The 19,452-nt window shown below is 45.2% G+C and overlaps 1 protein-coding gene across 4 annotated transcripts in view; it reads right to left on the bottom strand.

Annotated features, from left to right (window-relative positions):
- LOC139379639 (serine/threonine-protein kinase WNK1-like) overlaps positions 1–19,452 on the bottom strand; it is a 191,049-nt gene that overhangs the window by 94,947 nt on the left and 76,650 nt on the right. For all 4 annotated transcript variants that reach the window (XM_071122448.1, XM_071122449.1, XM_071122450.1 and 1 more), the window contains exon 3: positions 522–700. In XM_071122448.1, coding sequence (XP_070978549.1) covers positions 522–700 — 179 coding nt within the window. The remainder of the gene's footprint in view (positions 1–521; positions 701–19,452) is intronic.

Here is a 19,452-nt window from a genome sequence, read left to right as displayed (position 1 = left end):
ATGTGTGTGTGTCTGTGTGTGGCTCTAGTGTGCCAGACCGAGTGTAGACTAGCTAGCAGCAGGGAGGTAGGGAGATGGACATGCGTCCTGGGCATGGTGAGACAACAGCATCCTGTTAAGAGGTACCACTCTGCTCTCAGGGCTCACACACAGCTGTGAAGTGCTTATTATGGAACACTCACAAAGCCCTATTTTGACTAGCAGATGTGACTACGCATAATATGAAGGTTATGGAACAAGGAAAAGGTTTAGTAGAAGGACAAATAACATTAAGACATTTCCTTTGACATTTTCATATCTCCGTTGGTGGCAGAGAACAACAGTAGGGGGGGATGAGACGGCAGAGGTTGACGACTGGAGAGGTGGACGTTCACCAAAATGTTTAGTGTGTCTGTCTGTGTCTGTGTCTGTGTGTGTGTGTGTGTGTGTGTGTGTGTGTGTGTGTGTGTGTGTGTGTGTGTGTGTGTGTGTGTGTGTGTGTGTGTGCGTGTATATATATATATATATATAGTACTACTCACGTTTTGAGGGTGCCTGATGTCATTAGCTCTGTGACCAGCACGATGCACTTGGAGTTCTTTCCTTTGGAGGGAGACTCCCAGGAGTCGTAGAAGCGTACAATGTTATGGTGCTGCAGACCCTTCAGCATCTCAGCCTCCTCCTTGAACCTCTGACGCTCCGTCTTAGACAGCTTACGATCCTGTCGGAGAGAGCAGGAGAAACATCTAGCAAACAATAGATTTCACATTCCATTTCCTGTTGTCTTGACACATAATGCTTTACAATAACCCAGCCTAAAGTATAGGACAGAACCCAATCAATCAATTGTTCATAAAGTCCTTTTTACATCAGCAGTTGTCACAAAGACAGTGTTTCACAGTAACCCTGCCTAGTCAAGCCATGAACCACACAGGAAGAACTGAGAAAACAAAAACAAACAGACTAGCTAGGGAACCTACACACTTCTCAGTTGTCCTATTTTAACAGCCTGGGTCCCTCTAACTTAATGGGAATACCAGTGCTGGCCTGCACCATAAACCATATATGCACCGGCCATTGCGGTCAGGGAAACACTAATAAACATTGCTGTACATTTAAAAAGAGTGAGTTTGAGGGGTTTGACTTGTTTTACGGAGATTCCATGTTTGTGGTTTAGAAATATCTTGGTCCTGCTAAACGGACACTTGGGGTTTTCAGCAATGAGGCCCTTTAACAACTTCCCCAGAATCAGATTAACTAGTTGATACCATTTTAAGGTCTGTGTCAAGTATGAAGGAAGTTAGAAGTAGTTTCTCGAGCCAATGCTAACAAGTGTTAGTGCAATGACTGAAAGTCTATGGGTATCTGCTAGCCCGCGAGTTAGCAATTGCGCTAACGCAAGTTAGCAATTTGCTTCAAACCGCACGCAAACACATAAAAATGGTATCCACGAGTTCATCTGACTCTGGGGGGACCCCAAAGTATCCCTTTTAAGGTCAGAGTTCAGTTCAGGGGCCAGGTGTTAGAAGGCCAGTGGAGAGTCACCCTGTGTGGCCCTGGCCTATAGAGGTGAGTCACCCACAGTCACCTCCCCCTGGCCAGATCGGCTTGGCACAACATTGCGTCATCTCTTTTCTTTTCCACATACACAGGCAGGCAGAGATAGAGAGATAGGGTGGGAGGAGGCCCTATCGGTCCACAAACCTAGTCATTAATCATCCTCATTCCTTCCTGGTCAGATGGATTATATCAAAAGCAGACAGGGTTCAGCCTTCAGTTTCACAAAAAAGGTCAGACATCTATTTGTTTCATTATGGCCTTATTTTCCAGCCCAGAAAAAACAAAAAGTCTACTTCCGTCGAGGATATGATGGTTTTAATCCGCTGATGGGGGTAAGGATGGGGTTGCTCTGAAATCTGCACCTGGGGCATTACATGAGGATGGATTAGAACAATGCCTGGTGAAAGCACTAAAGCAATTGTATTTCCGGGGATTTTAGTTTTGGCATTAGCAGTGATTTAGTCCTTTTAGCTGGCAGAGACAGGCATTACTAGCCTGGGTCTCTAGACAATCTGCCAGCATCACTGGCTACCCTACAGAAGAAGAAACCAAGTGTATTTGTGTCCGTATCGGTCTGTGTGCGTCTTTCACCTGTGCAGCCATAAAGCCCAGGTCAGTTCAAGCCACCTAAATCCACCAGCAGGAGGACCCTCAGTGTCACCAAAGCACAGATGCAACTCATTAAGCCAAGTCATTACCCGGTTTCAGAGGGATCAGGTTCTGTGTATGGAAACACAGCAGGGAAGGTGGGTCTGAGAACACACTCAGCCCAGATGAGACCATTAGACATTAAGCAGCTCTAACGAGGATCAGGGGTCCCAGGGCCATCAGGGGTCCCAGGGCCATCAGGGGTCCCAGGGCCATATACACATTAGCTTTGGAAAGACGGAGTTGGAAATAAAGGTTCCACCTGGATACTATCAATATTTTTAAAAAGGGACATTTCAAAACTGATCTGCTTCATATTGACCATGTCCAGCACCACCCCAACATCCATCTGAAAATGGCACGTTTCTATGTTCTGTAGTAAAAGGAGGAAGATGCAAATGCCTCCTCATAATTGGTAAAAAACAAAAAAAAATGAAAGAATAAGAATAAGAACAGTCTTATAAATGAGGGTTATTTCAGATGACACCTAGCTATATAGTTAACTAGCTAAATAAAGCTACTGAAACAGATTGTCGTTTTGCTATGTTTTTGGTTTAGAACATTGCTGGCATCAATGAGCTAGCTTTTCTTTAAATGACCAGCACTGTAGGTGCGCTAGACAACTTTACCAGCGTCATAGCATATGTATCGATGAATCGTTGTGACATGAAATACGAGTGTAATCGATGTGTAATAACTACGTAAAAAATGTATGAACGCATTAAATGATTATGTGACGTGCAGTCAATACTCAGGTCCTGATTGGTCAACGAGTCTATTTGACACGTCAAATAGTATATTTTCTGACACCAAAGACCCGAAAGACGTTCCATAGAAATCCTGGTTGAGACTGAACAAATGAACAAAGAAACAGCACAGCAAGTAAGTGACAGAATTAGGGTTTGATTATGTTTTACTAGTAACGAGGACATACATAAATGCCAACAAAATAACTTTTTGGTCAGTGTGTGTGTGTGTGTGTGTGTGTGTGTGTGTGTGTGTGTGTGTGTGTCTGTGTGTGCAACCTTTATTTAAGTAGACAAGTCAGTTAAGAACAAATACTTATTTACAATGACGGTCTACACCGGCCAAACCTGGACGACGCTGGGCCAATTGTGCGCCGCCCTATGGGACTCCCAATCACGGCCGGATGTGATACAGCCTGGATTTGAACCAGGGACTGTAGTGATGCCTCTTGCACTGAGATGCAGTGCCTTAGACCGCTGTGTCCATGTGTGTGTGTGTTAACTATTTAACTGTACTAGAATGCCTAAAAGGCACTAAAATTGTAAATATCGGTTATCGGTATCGTTTTTTCTGAGCAAGAACATTTTGGAAATCGGTATCGGCCCGAAAATGTCATATCGGTGAATCACTCATTTTCATATATGTTGATGGTGCTGGAGATGGACATTTCCCTTTAAAAGTCTTCTGTGCAGCCTCCCGGGTGGCACAGTGGTCTAAGGCACTGCATCGCTGTGCTGGCTGTACCACCAGAGATTCTGGGCTCGACCAGGTCGCCAGCACGCTGACCAGGATGTGCGTTGTGTCAAGAAGCAGTGCCGCGACCGGGAGGTCCATGGGGCGACGCACAATTGACCCAGCGTCGTCCGGGTTAGGGAGGGTTTGGCCGGCAGGGATATCCTTGTCTCATCGCGACTCCTGTGGCGGGCCGGACGCCGTGCACGCTGACCAGGTCACCAGGTGTACGGTGTTTCCTCCGACACATTGGTGCGGCTGGCTTCCGAGTTGGATGTGCGTTGTGCGAAGGCTCTCGACCTTCGCCTCTCCCGAGTCTGTACGGGAGTTGCAGCGATGAGACAAGACTGTAACTACCAATTGGATACCACGAAATTGGGAAGGAAAAAAAAGAAAATAATTGTGCCAATTTTGCCGAATTCCAAATAAAACATGGAACAAAAATATGTCCAAAAAAAACCCGGCAAGAAATGTGCCATCCAGTCAAAGTGTGAGAACTGAAGAGGGGGGTTGGCAAGGCTTATCATGTTCGTCTCCAGTGTGAGAACTGAAGAGGGGGGTTGGCAAGGCTTATCATGTTCGTCTCCAGTGTGAGAACACCTTGTCATGTACTCTCTGCCACCTCTGTACCTCGTCTTCTTCCACCACGGTGGCTAACCACAAAAGACACATTTAGCACACTGCTGCTTAGAATACAACACAGGTGTTTGTTTGTGCATTACAAACCATGACATGTGACCTGACTGTGGACTAGATTAAGCACATGTGCAAAATAGCTCAGAATGCATTAACTCTTTAATGACATCACTAACACACGCAGAATGGTTAGCTATAGGAGTGTGTCATCGGCCGGGCCACTGGCCTCTCCCGTGTTAAATTCAAAGAGAGAGAGAGAGAGACTTAGTGGTAGCAAACCAGTTCATCCCTGATCTCCAAGTCACAAGGTGTCCTACTTCAGGTTTGACCAGTGACCACAAGGGCTAAGTTTAACAACATAAGACCACAGTAGAGAACCAGACCACAGCACACAGAGCAGCAAGTCAGACAGGTTCCATCCTTCAACAAGGAAAGGAAACATGGAGCCAAAAGGTGGTGCTGTACATGATTCCAAGACAAAATCCTACTACCCTGGTCCCAGATCTGTTTTGTGCTGTCTTGCCAACTCATGTGGTCATTGGCTAATGGCTATAGGCACTGCAGCCCAAACAGATCTGGAGCAGGCTAAATCCTGTGGTTCTCTGTGGCACGTGGAGCTCGGCGTGGAAGCTCTTTCATCTGTGAAATACACACCAACAACCAGGCAGGTCAGGCTTCAGCCGGCCTGTTACACCTTCAGATGCCCTCCACATCACCCCAACACGCCTGACCCTGCACTCGGCCAGATGCCCTCCACATCACCCCAACACGCCTGACCCTGCACTCGGCCAGATGCCCTCCACATCACCCCAACACGCCTGACCCTGCACTCGGCCAGATGCCCTCCACATCACCCCAACACGCCTGACCCTGCACTCAGCCAGATGCCCTCCACATCACCCCAACACGCCTGACCATGCACTCAGCCAGATCCCCTCCACATCACCCCAACACGCCTGACCCTGCACTCAGCCAGATCCCCTCCACATCACCCCAACACGCCTGACCCTGCACTCAGCCAGATGCCCTCCACATCACCCCAACACGCCTGACCCTGCACTCAGCCAGATGCCCTCCACATCACCCCAACACGCCTGACCCTGCACTCAGCCAGATGCCCTCCACATCACCCCAACACCCCTGACCCTACACTCAGCCAGATGCCCTCCACATCACCCCTGACCCTACACTCAGCCAGATGCCCTCCACATCACCCCTGACCCTACACTCAGCCAGATGCCCTCCACATCACCCCTGACCCTACACTCAGCTAGATGCCCTCCACATCACCCCTGACCCTGCACTCAGCCAGATGCCCTCCACATCACCCCTGACCCTGCACTCAGCCAGATGCCCTCCACATCACCCCTGACCCTGCACTCAGCCAGATGCCCTCCACATCACCCCTGACCCTGCACTCAGCCAGATGCCCTCCACATCACCCCTGACCCTGCACTCAGCCAGATGCCCTCCACATCACCCCTGACCCTGCACTCAGCCAGATGCCCTCCACATCACCCCTGACCCTGCACTCAGCCAGATGCTCTCTCAGTCAAACAATCAGACGCGTATCCCCTGGACCCGGTTCATTTTCCACATACAAAGTTTGTGTGTGTTGCAATCGCAAACCCCTGGCTCTCCTCTCCTCCCTCTCATCTTCACATCTTGCTATCTGTAGTTTCTCCTCCTCTTTCCTTCCTCCTCCTCCTCCACATAGAACGTTAGTGTTCCAAACCCCTGGCTCTCCTCTCCTCTCCTCCCTCTCATCTTGCTATCTGTAGTTTCTCCTCCTCTTTCCTTCCTCCTCCTCCACATAGAACGTTAGTGTTCCAAACCCCTGGCTCTCCTCCTACTCCCTCCTCCTGGTCTGGGCATGGAGATAAACAAGCAGTTGGCCAGGCTCTCCATCCAGAAAACAAGCCCTCTCCAGCCCAGAGGGAGCCAGATACAACAGAGGACCTGATCCCTGCCTCACCACTGGCTCAGACTAACAGCTAAACTCACCCCCTCGTACATACTGAACCAACCCCCAATGAAAACAATCCTTCCAAAGCTCTCCAGTGTGTACGTATGTGTGTGTGTACGGAGAGGCAGATCAGCCAAATCCACAATGGAATTAATATGCTTTGTATTTCTCTCGCTCTGCTTTCTCTGTGGAAAATGATCCAATGTTATTCCCAGTCCTTAGGGACATCTCCAAGCCAAGCATCAGTGCAGTAATCTGGGGCCAGTTGTTTTCAGTTAGTGTGTGTGTGTGTTTAGGTGTCTGTGTGTGTGGAATGTGCATGCTCGTGTGTGTGTCTGTGTGTGTGTGTGTGTGTGTGTGTGTGTGTGTGTGTGTGTGTGTGTGTGTGTGTGCCAGGATATGAGAACAGAGGGGTGTGTGGTATTACTGGTCAGAGTCAGGGCTGGGCCTGGAGGGCATTGATAAATTTCTTCTCCATTTCCACATATCAAATATTAATACAGATGGGGAAATGGCTGGAAGGCTGGGATCAGAGTGGCTAGTCACCATTTCCAAGGATTTGTGGTGGTCAGAATTACTGGCAGGGCAGGCAGTGAGTGGTGCTGTATGGACCATATAAATAGAATTAGTAGAATGGTCAAAGCCTAGAAGTAGAATTAGTAGAATGGTCAAAGCCTAGAAATATAATTCGTAGAATGGTAAAAGCCTCCCCAGACCATGGATATTCGACTGGAATAGGAATGTTCATTGTAGAAAGTCCATTTCTATGGCTATGTACAGTACGCCCACTCCCAGTCAAGGTTATTGTGGCAGCACAGGGAGAAAGCACTCTCAGAAGGCAATGGGTTAATGGGTTCAACCAAGAGATATAGTTCAATCAATTCAGAGCACTATATCCATTATATGACTGACAGTGAGATGACAGATAAAGGCAACAACAGGACGGGTGAGGCCATCAAAGCTCACCCACCAGACCGGTCACAGAGTTTTATCAAACTAAACAATACGGGACAATAGTAGACTAGAAAAGAGCAAAGCAGTCACTGTTAAACAAGTCACTCGGATGACAAATCACTTGGTGACTTGTAGTTATGAACACAGAGATATGTAACGGTCAAATGAAAGCAGAGTTGCAGTGAGTGACTTAGTATTCTGGCAGCAGGTTTCCAACGCCACTGGAAAGATCAAAGACACATCGATAAGAAGGAGACCATATCAGGCTCAGGAGCGTGTGTGTGTGTGTGTATGTGTCTTTGAACCAGTATCTGAAAGAGCACTAGCACTCATCCCCATCCTCTAACAATAGCACAACACCTAAGGAAGGTAGCTAGCTAGCTTAGGCTACAAGCAGCTACTCAGCGTACAGTACATGATCTGTAACACCCAAACCTGAGCACCACTTGGACCCTAAAGATACCCAGTCCTGGTGGACATAAACCTGGAGCCACCCAGACCACTGTGAGATGACCCAATACTATTCTGCTTCAGATATGTCTCGGAGGCTCTGGCCAAACACGCACTAGAAAGGGAATAGGACTAGGGTTGCAAAAGGTTGGAAACTTTCCGGTAAATTTCCAGAATTTTTCTGGAAATTTTCCATGGGAAATTAAGCCCGGGAAGTTAGGGAATTTTGCTGAAATGTATCAAAAAATGTCGCTTATAACAGTGAACCTTTTTTTGTGGGTAATTCTAGGCAATTCTAGGTCTTGTGGCATATTTTGGTTAAACTATCCCCAATTCAATGGAACCACAGTGCATTCATCCATCACATATACAGCTGATTCTCAAGATCTTGCACACTAATGAGATGCTATTGAGCCCAGACTACTACACTGTCTGAGCCAAGGACTACATGCTTTCTGGTAAGTTTTGATTACAATACTGGGTGGGGTGAATATATTTTAAATGACATACATTATTTTTTGTTAATTAGTAAATAGTAGCCTACAGCAAAGTGTGTATAAATAATTTCTAACTTAACAATTTCTGCTAGTTAGTTTTTGCTACCATGTGGGTTTTAGCTTGCTTGAGCCTGCAAACTGAGGAGTGTTAATTCACCGGTTTCCCTACATGTTTCATTTTAAAACATTTATCTGACAAAGGAGTTGTTTACTCTAACTGCTTAACTATTTATCTGTACATGGAATTGTATTTGATTGTTACTTACTCATTTTTTTCTAATCTTTACAGGAAAATTCCACGGGCACTATCTGACGTGTGGAGACATTTCCCTGTAGCTAATGTAGACGGAAAATCTGTGCACATTTGCAAATACTGTGCCAGATCATATGCGAAGAATGCAACAAAAATGCAGAATCATCTGGCCAAGTGCATAAAGTTCCCTCAGTGCTCACAACAAGCAACCTCTGACAAAAGTCCCTCTCATCATTTTCACCTCGAATAGAAGTAATCAGACACCTTATCGATAGCAACAGCTCATGGTCTTCCTGGAATCAGATGTTTTTTTTTACTCAATGGAGGAACGTAGTCAGAGAAATGCTGATGAATTTTATGCTCAAGCTGCGTATGGAACTTTTTCACCTCTGATGCTCACAGGCAATGAGTATTGGAAGAGATTTCTGAATGTTCTTCACCCAGCATACACCCCTCCAACAAGACATGTTTTATCTACTCATTTGCTGGATACAGAGTTCAACAGAGTTCAAGTGAAGGTCAAGCCAATTATAGAGAAAGCAGACTGTATTGCAATCATCTCTGATGGGTGGTCAAATGTTTGTGGGCAAGGAATACTTAACTACATCATTTCCACCCCTCAAACAGTATTCTACAAGAGCACAGACACAAGGGGCAACAGACACACCAGACTCTACATTGCAGATGAGCTGAAGGCAGTCCTCAATGACCTTGGACCACAGAAGGTATTTGCACTGGTGACAGACAATGCTGCGAACATGAAGGCTGCTTGGTCTAAAGCGGAGGAGTCCTACCCTCACATCACACCCATTGGCTGTGCTGCTCATGCATTGAATCTGCTCTTCAAGAACATCATGGCACTGAAAACAATTGATACACTTTACAGGAGAGCCAAGGAAATGGTTAGGTATGTGAAGGTATGTGAATTCCCGTTAATTCTCAGAGAAAGTTTCCACCTCTGAATATTCCCCAAAATGTGCAACCCTAAATAGGACATAAACATAGTGCAATAGAAAGGGAATAGGACTGTTGTGAGTGGGATGATTTAGGTGGACTGAATCAACTGAGTTGTATCTTTGCCAGGGGAAGATTCGTACCGCTCCGAGACATGCCGAGGCAGAAGGTGGGTTAAGTTAAGAGTGATTACTCTGGACTGGCAGTGCAATGCAGTCTGAATCCCAAATGGCACACTATTACCTACATAATGAGCCCGTAGGGCCCTGATCAAAAATAAGTACACTACACTATGTAGGGATTAGGGTGCCATTTAGGCCTTATGTGGGAGAGCCTACTACCCAGGGTGTGAGGAGGAGAGTTCTCACGGATTAGAACAGGCCTCACTCTAATCCAATGGACCAGCACACTGACAGATAAGTAGGGATGTGGGAAATGGATGGCTGGCTGTGTGTATATATCTACTGTAGTACTACAGACAGTAACAGGCTGTGTGTATATCTACTCACCATCACACAGTAACAGGCTGTGTGTATATCTACTCACCATCACACAGTAACAGGCTGTGTGTATATCCACACACACACACACACACACACACACACACACACACACACACACACACACACACACACACACACACACACACACACACACACACACACACACACACACACACACACACACACACACACACAGCTCAGAGCTGCCAGACAGACAGACGGCTGTGCCTTGGAGAAGTAGCCCAAAATACTAGAGAATACAACATTTCACCTACTTGTATTTCTGAGAAGAGGTCGAACCAACCATCTCTGTACTTCTGCTTTCAGTTTAAAATGAGACGAAGCCCCGAGATGAGAGCCACAACATATGGACAATCTATCAATCTAACATCCTACTTGTCAACGTCGACAGTCCGTCAAGCTAACATCCCACTTGTCAACGTCGACAGTCCGTCAAGCTAACATCCTACTTGTCGACAGTCCGTCAAGCTAACATCCCACTTGTCGACAGTCCGTCAAGCTAACATCCTACTTGTCAACGTCTACAGTCCGTCAAGCTAACATCCTACTTGTCAACGTCTACAGTCCGTCAAGCTAACATCCTACTTGTCAACGTCTACAGTCCGTCAAGCTAACATCCCACTTGTCAACGTCGACAGTCCGTCAAGCTAACATCCCACTTGTCGACAGTCCGTCAAGCTAACATCCTACTTGTCGACGTCGACAGTCCGTCAAGCTAACATCCCACTTGTCGACAGTCCGTCAAGCTAACATCCCACTTGTCGACAGTCCGTCAAGCTAACATCCCACTTGTCAACGTCGACAGTCCGTCAAGCTAACATCCCACTTGTCAACGTCGACGATCCGTCAAGCTAACATCCCACTTGTCAACGTAGACAGTCCGTCAAGCTAACATCCCACTTGTCAACGTCGACAGTCCGTCAATCTAACATCCTACTTGTCAACGTCGACAGTCCGTCAAGCTAACATCCCACTTGTCAACGTGGACAGTCCGTCAAGCTAACATCCCACTTGTCAACGTCGACAGTCCGTCAAGCTAACATCCCACTTGTCAACACCGACAGTCCGTCAAGCTAACATCCCACTTGTCAACGTCTGAAGGAAACCAAACTCCCCATATAGGGCAACTGATCTCTAGAGACATACTGTATGAGAGGGGAGCACAGCAGGAGAGGAGGTTAGTGAGGGTACACACAAACACTGTGTGTCTGCCTGCCTCTACACAGAGGGTACACACAAACACTGTGTGTCTGCCTGCCTCTACACAGAGGGTACACACAAACACTGTGTGTCTGCCTGCCTCTACACAGAGGGTACACACAAACACTGTGTGTCTGCCTGCCTCTACACAGAGGGTACACATAAACACTGTGTGTCTGCCTGCCTCTACACAGAGGGTACACACAAACACTGTGTGTCTAGCTGCCTCTACACAGAGGGTACACACAAACACTGTGTGTCTGCCTGCCTCTACACAGGGGGACTTCCCCAAACAGTTGACGCTACTTACAGAGGCCCAGATGGAACTAATACAGCAGCAAATGCAGAACTGACTGTATCCATTTAGCAGTAGGCCAATATAGAGAGGGCCTTGTGAAGAGCACAGCCACGGTACAGAGAGTTAGTTTCTGCCTGCTAGGCCTCTGTGGTAATGCTTTCACATCTGTGCAGGGCTGTGCGGACACACACACACACAGCCAGCTAAAGCTGCAGGGTAAAACCCCAGGCCTGGAGCTGGCAGGGGGCCATGGGTTTCCAGGAACAGACTATCCATCCAGTGTGTGTGACAGTGTGGTGTGACAATGTATTCTCTAAAAACCTTCCCACATTTTGAAAAGGTAAAATCCTGTCATTGAGCCCATATCTTCATCACAGGGAACGGTTCATCCCGCCGGCACAGCAGAGGGTGCAGGCTTTTGAATAGTGTGTGTTGGAGAGACAGAGAGCCCACTAGGAACAGCATTCACACCAGCGGCCCAACGAATATTAATATTTCCCAAAAATACAAAAAGGGACACCAGTCTAATTCTGATACAGTGCCTTGCGAAAGAATTCGGCCCCCTTGAACTTTGCGACCTTTTGCCACATTTCAGGCTTCAAACAAAGATATAAAACTGTATTTTTTTGTGAAGAATCAACAACAAGTGGGACACAATCATGAAGTGGAACGACATTTATTGGATATTTCAAACTTTTTTAACAAATCAAAAACTGAAAAATTGGGCGTGCAAAATTATTCAGCCCTCTTAAGTTAATACTTTGTAGCGCCACCTTTTGCTGCGATTACAGCTGTAAGTCGCTTGGGGTATGTCTCTATCAGTTTTGCACATCGAGAGACTGAAATTTTTTCCCATTCCTCCTTGCAAAACAGCTCAAGCTCAGTGAGGTTGGATGGAGAGCATTTGTGAACAGCAGTTTTCAGTTCTTTCCACAGATTCTCGATTGGATTCAGGTCTGGACTTTGACTTGGCCATTCTAACACTTGGATATGTTTATTTTTGAACCATTCCAGTGTAGATTTTGCTTTATGTTTTGCATCATTGTCTTGATGGAAGACAAATCTCCGTCCCAGTCTCAGGTCTTTTGCAGACTCCATCAGGTTCTCTTTCAGAATGGTCCTGTATTTGGCTCCATCCATCTTACCATCAATTTTAACCATCTTCCCTGTCCCTGCTGAAGAAAAGCAGGCCCAAACCATGATGCCGCCACCACCATGTTTGACAGTGGGGATGGTGTGTTCAGCTGTGTTGCTTTTACGCCAAACATAACGTTTTGCATTGTTGCCAAAAAGTTCAATTTTGGTTTCATCTGACCAGAGCACCTTCTTCCACATGTTTGGTGTGTCTCCCAGGTGGCTTGTGGCAAACTTTAAAAGACACTTTTTATGGATATCTTTAAGAAATGGCTTTCTTCTTGCCACTCTTCCATAAAGGCCAGATTTGTGCAATATACGACTGATTGTTGTCCTATGGACATAGTCTCCCACCTCAGCTGTAGATCTCTGCAGTTCATCCAGAGTGATCATGGGCCTCTTGGCTGCATCTCTGATCAGTCTTCTCCTTGTATGAGCTGAAAGTTTAGAGGGACGGCCAGGTCTTGGTAGATTTGCAGTGGTCTGATACTCCTTCCATTTCAATATTATCGCTTGCACAGTGCTCCTTGGGATGTTTAAAGCTTGGGAAATCTTTTTGTATCCAAATCCGGCTTTAAACTTCTTCACAACAGTATCTCGGACCTGCCTGGTGTGTTCCTTGTTCTTCATGATGCTCTCTGCGCTTTTAACGGACCTCTGAGACTATCACAGTGCAGGTGCATTTATACGGAGACTTGATTACACACAGGTGGATTGTATTTATCATCATTAGTCATTTAGGTCAACATTGGATCATTCAGAGATCCTCACTGAACTTCTGGAGAGAGTTTGCTGCACTGAAAGTAAAGGGGCTGAATAATTTTGCACGCCCAATTTTTCAGTTTTTGATTTGTTAAAAAAGTTTGAAATATCCAAAAAATGTCGTTCCACTTCATGAGTGTGTCCCACTTGTTGTTGATTCTTCACAAAAAAATACAGTTTTATATCTTTATGTTTGAAGCCTGAAATGTGGCAAAAGGTCGCAAAGTTCAAGGGGGCCGAATACTTTCGCAAGGCACTGTACATAGTGTTGTTACTAAAAATACACAGAGAAACTCACAAAAAGTGCAACACACACACACACACACACACACACACACAAGAATCACTACATAAATCTCCCACAGTTTGTGGACAGAGTGTTTTCCTTATCCACTCTCTGTTCCTGTTGAACCAAAACAAGAGGAACTGAACCTGTATTACTGTCTCTAGCTGGCGACTACCTGTGTCTGTCAAAACCCCTCATCACTGTTTAAATATGAATGTCACTCATGGTTGCCTTGACTACTTGATTTAGCCTAGAGTGTGAAGAAACTACCATGTTTGGAAGTTATGAGTTTTATCAGTCTCACACATGAAATGGGGCCTCAATGGAAACAGCCATGCCTCAAAGAGTGCAGTGGAGAATACTGCAGACCAATTAAGCAATCCTCAGAGGAAGCAGGCGATGACAGAAGGTCATGTCCCTAATGGCAACCTATTCCCTACATAGTGCACTACTCTAGACCAGAGCCCTATTCCCTATATAGTGCACTACTTTAGACCAGAGCCCTATTCCCTATATAGTGCACTACTTTAGACCAGAGCCCTATTCCCTATATAGTGCACTACTTTAGACCAGGGCCCTATTCCCTATATAGTGCACTACTTTAGACCAGAGCCCTATTCCCTATATAGTGCACTACTTTAGACCAGAGCCCTATTCCCTATATAGTGCACTACTTTAGACCAGAGCCCTATTCCCTATATAGTGCACTACTTTAGACCAGAGCTCTATTCCCTATATAGTGCACTACTTTAGACCAGAGCCCTATTCCCTATATAGTGCACTACTTTAGACCAGAGCCCTATTCCCTATATAGTGCACTACTTTAGACCAGGGCCCTATTCCCTATATAGTGCACTACTTTAGACCAGAGCCCTATTCCCTATATAGCGCACTACTTTAGACCAGAGCCCTATTCCCTATATAGCGCACTACTTTAGACCAGGGCCCTATTCCCTATATAGCGCACTACTTTAGACCAGGGCCCTATTCCCTATATAGTGCACTACTTTAGACCAGAGCCCTATTCCCTATATAGTGCACTACTTTAGATCAGAGCCCTATTCCCTATATAGTGCACTACTTTAGACCAGGGCCCTATTCCCTATATAGTGCACTACTTTAGACCAGAGTCCTATTCCCTATATAGTGCACTACTTTAGACCAGGGCCCTATTCCCTATATAGTGCACTACTTTAGACCAGAGCCCTATTCCCTATATAGTACACTACTTTAGACCAGAGTCATATTCCCTATATAGTGCACTACTTTAGACCAGAGCCCTATTCCCTATATAGTACACTACTTTAGACCAGAGCCCTATTCCCTATATAGTGCACTACTTTAGACCAGAGCCCTATTCCCTATATAGTGCACTACTTTAGACCAGAGCCCTATTACCTATATAGTGCACTACTTTAGACCAGAGCCCTATTCCCTATATAGTGCACTACTTTAGACCAGAGCCCTATTCCCTATATAGTGCACTACTTTAGACCAGAGCCCTATTCCCTATATAGTGCACTACTTTAGACCAGAGCCCTATTCCCTATATAGTGCACTACTTTAGACCAGGGCCCTATTCCCTATATAGTGCACTACTTTAGACCAGAGCCCTATTCCCTATATAGTGCACTACTTTAGACCAGAGCCCTATTCCCTATATAGTGCACTACTTGGCTTGGTTAAAAAATAAGTTTGTTTTTAAAAAATTATCCAGATTTTTGGTTTTAATTTTTTTTTTTTTGACATTAAATGCACTATGCGGGTTGAATACATATCTTACATTACTCATCTCATATGTATTTACTGTACTCTATACTATCTACTGTATCTTAGTCTATGCCGCTCTGTGATTACTCATCTCATATGTATTTACTGTACTCTATACTATCTACTGTATCTTAGTCTATGCCGCTCTGTCATTACTCATCTCATATGTATTTACTGTACTCTATACTATCTACCGTAGCTTAGTCTATGCCGCTCTGTCATTACTCATCTCATATGTATTTACTGTACTCTATACTATCTACTGTATCTTAGTCTATGCCGCTCTGTCATTACTCATCTCATATGTATTTACTGTACTCTATACTATCTACTGTATCTTAGTCTATGCCGCTCTGTCATTACTCATCTCATATGTATTTACTGTACTCTATACTATCTACCGTAGCTTAGTCTATGCCGCTCTGTCTTTACTCATCCACATATTTATATATTCTTAATTCAATTCCTTTACTTGTGTGTATTAGGTAGTTGTTGTGGAATTGCTAGATATTACTTGTTAGATATAGATGCACTGTCGGAACTAGAAGCACAAGCATTTCAACACCCGCAATAACATCTGCTAAACACGTGTATGTGGCCAATAAAATTGGATTTGATTAAATTAGTTTTTTTGATTAATATTATTTAATTCCAAGTCACCACCTCTATAGACTGACTAAACCACCTCTATAGAGCTGCTGTCTGACTAAACCACCTCTATAGAGCTGCTGTCTGACTAAACCACCTCTATAGAGCTGCTGTCTGACTAAACCACCTCTATAGAGCTGCTGTCTGACTAAACCACCTCTATAGAGCTGCTGTCTGACTAAACCACCTCTATAGAGCTGCTGTCTGACTAAACCACCTCTATAGAGCTGCTGTCTGACTAAACCACCTCTATAGAGCTGCTGTCTGACTAAACCACCTCTATAGAGCTCTAGTCTGACTAAACCACCTCTATAGAGCTCTAGTCTGACTAAACCACCTCTATAGAGCTCTAGTCTGACTAAACCACCTCTATAGGGCTCTAGTCTGACTAAACCACCTCTATAGAGCTGCTGTCTGACTAAACCACCACTATAGAGCTCCGGTCTGACTAAACCACCTCTATAGAGCTGCTGTCTGACTAAACCACCTCTATAGAGCTGCTGTCTGACTAAACCACCTCTATAGAGCTGCTGTCTGACTAAACCACCTCTATAGAGCTGATGTCTGACTAAACCACCTCTATAGAGCTCCAGTCTGACTAAACCACCTCTATAGAGCTGCTGTCTGACTAAACCACCACTATAGAGCTCCGGTCTGACTAAACCACCTCTATAGAGCTGCTGTCTGACTAAACCACCTCTATAGAGCTCTAGTCTGACTAAACCACCTCTATAGAGCTGCTGTCTGACTAAACCACCTCTATAGAGCCGCTGTCTGACTAAACCACCTCTATAGAGCCGCTGTCTGACTAAACCACCTCCATAGGGCTCTAGTCTGACTAAACCACCTCTATAGAGCTGCTGTCTGACTAAACCACCTCTATAGAGCTGCTGTCTGACTAAACCACCTCTATAGAGCTGCTGTCTGACTAAACCACCTCTATAGAGCTGATGTCTGACTAAACCACCTCTATAGAGCTCCAGTCTGACTAAACCACCTCTATAGAGCTGCTGTCTGACTAAACCACCTCTATAGAGCTCTAGTCTGACTAAATCACTATTAGTAGTTCAATGTAAATAAAGCAGAGTTTCCCCAAACTCGGGCCTCGGGACCCCAAGAGGTGCACGTTTAGTTATTTTCCCTAACACTACACAGCGTGATGATTAGTTATTTTAATCAGCGAGGGTAAAAAACAAAATACCAATACCTCAAAGAAACTGCTCTCTATGGATCCTCTCCTGATTGCTCATTCTTCTGTCTCTTACATAGCAGGCGTAAAATAAACTGGAAAAGTAGCCGTGCAATGAATTATGGTCATTGTAGTTAATAATCCAATTTTCAGCACTAAACTATGTAGAATATTGGCCTGTTGGAAACTACAACTCCCTACGCAGGTTGGGAAATTAACTTGTTGGTCCATGATCATTTATCTCTACAGAAACTGCAGTGCATTGTGTGCATTGAGCTCACAGAAGTAAAAACAAAAACAAAAACAAAATGGAATTCAAATAATTGAACCAACTGTGGCAAATGAGTTGTTTAAAAAGTGGATTTGGGGTTAATCACTCAGCACTACTGGAGTCAAAAGCAGTGCACGATATAGGAACACGGTGCCATTCCGACACATCCTGAAAGTGGCCTGGGAACCTGTACTACCAGGACTGTTGATGGTTATATCACTCAGCCCACATTAACTGTACTGAAGAGAGGCAGGCTGGTTTATCAGCTTATCTGGCTCCACTGATGATGATGAATAAATGTGTGTGTGTGTGTGTGTGTGTGTGTGTGTGTGTGTGTGTGTGTGTGTGTGTGTTTTCCCCCTGATGGACAGAAAGACAGGCTCAGGGTTGGTCATGTGACTAGCTGACAAAGCCTACCACTCTATTTCCCAGCAGCACTTAATGTAGTAATGCAATGCCCACCCCCCCATGACCAATTCCCCTGTACCATCAAAACAAGTATTAACCCTTCACCCTCCCTCTGGGAAGAAAGATGTTACAGAGGTAGGCTATCGCGTGTTTGAGTGAGGAGACATGAAACGGGGCGAGTAGGAGAATTGGAATCTTATGAAGTTATGAACAGGAAGCGGAATCTCTCATTTTAGATATTCAGACAATGCTGGTTTTAGTGACTGGTTGAGTTATGAGGCTAGACTCTCTCTTCATTGCATCTGCTGCATACATCATAAGAGACTCGTCAACTTAAAAAAATACCCTCATTCCTCCAACTTTTTTTTCCTGTTCCGTTTTCAGGGCAGTTCAAATAGACTAAAATCCGTTCTAGCAGCAGTGACAGCTCTATGTCTGTCTCGGCTATATCTGGAACTAGGCAACAATGATGGAAACAGGAGGGCTGTGTTCCAAATGGCCTAAAGTTCAGATCATTGGCTCAAATAACTCCTTATAGACCTAGTTTGTTATTTACCAAAAGGAGGGCTGATGACCTTTTCAAATGACCGACTATGACAAAACTATCTTCAGTTCAAACTTGGTCAACTGCCTAGTCATAGGAGTTAGCCTACTTCCCCTTCAGTCTTTTTGTCAGTTAATGTGGACTTAAGTCCTAAAAAGTACAGACATTGGGTCAGTGAAAGTTGGTGCCCAGCAGTCTACAGTTACAAGCCAAGTGAAAAGGTCCACTGTGTAGGGATGGGTCCCAAATGGCTCCCTATATAGTGCACTACTATTTATTGACCCTAGCCCTATGCAGGGCTCCCTTGCAAAATAACTTGGTCTCAAAATGGGACTCCCTGTTAAAATAAAGGTTAGATATTGGCCCAGGACCAAAGTAGTGCTGTATGTAGGGAATAGGGTGCAATTTGGAACACACAGATTGTGTGTACAGTGCTGTCTTCAGATCTGGATCTCTCTGGTTGGTGCTCTCCTGCAGAGCTCACAAACCTCCAACCCCTCAGATCAGCCAGTCACGGTTGAGGATCTCAAGAGGGTTTGAAACGAGAGAAGAAGAAAAAAGAGGAAATGAAAAAAGGAGAATTTGCAAGCAGAACAAGCAGCAGCAGCAGGAGCAGCAGGACATCTGCTTTGAATAAGATTTACTTGACAAGAGCTAGTAAATGCAAAGCGGACATAGAACCTACTGTAACTTTCACAAACGGGATTCTTAGAACTCTATAAACAGACACTTCAACAGTGGCTTCCAATTAGGGAAGGAAACTTGGGGTCTCCTTGTCTTTCCTTTTCTTTCTGCAGGGGCTCAAGGTTTTTAGTTTCTCGTCAATCAGCACTTCACAGATTGCCTTAACTAAGACCATGTGGGTCTCAAACCCCCAAACTACATGTGGTTGCAATTCAGTCATCCTGCCCCTAGGGGGGGCACCAATGTGGTGCCTCTTGCCTACCAACCGGTTAATGTATACTTCCTAAACGGCACCACATGGGGAAGGTTGTGCACAATGTAGGGATTAGTGCACCATGTGGAACACAGCCCATGTATT

The sequence above is a fragment of the Oncorhynchus clarkii genome, chromosome 21 (genome assembly GCF_045791955.1).
Source record: "Oncorhynchus clarkii lewisi isolate Uvic-CL-2024 chromosome 21, UVic_Ocla_1.0, whole genome shotgun sequence".
In the NCBI taxonomy this organism is placed as follows: Eukaryota; Metazoa; Chordata; class Actinopteri; order Salmoniformes; family Salmonidae; genus Oncorhynchus; species Oncorhynchus clarkii.
Note: the sequence above shows the minus strand (reverse complement) of the source record. Positions and strands in the feature narration are given on the sequence as shown.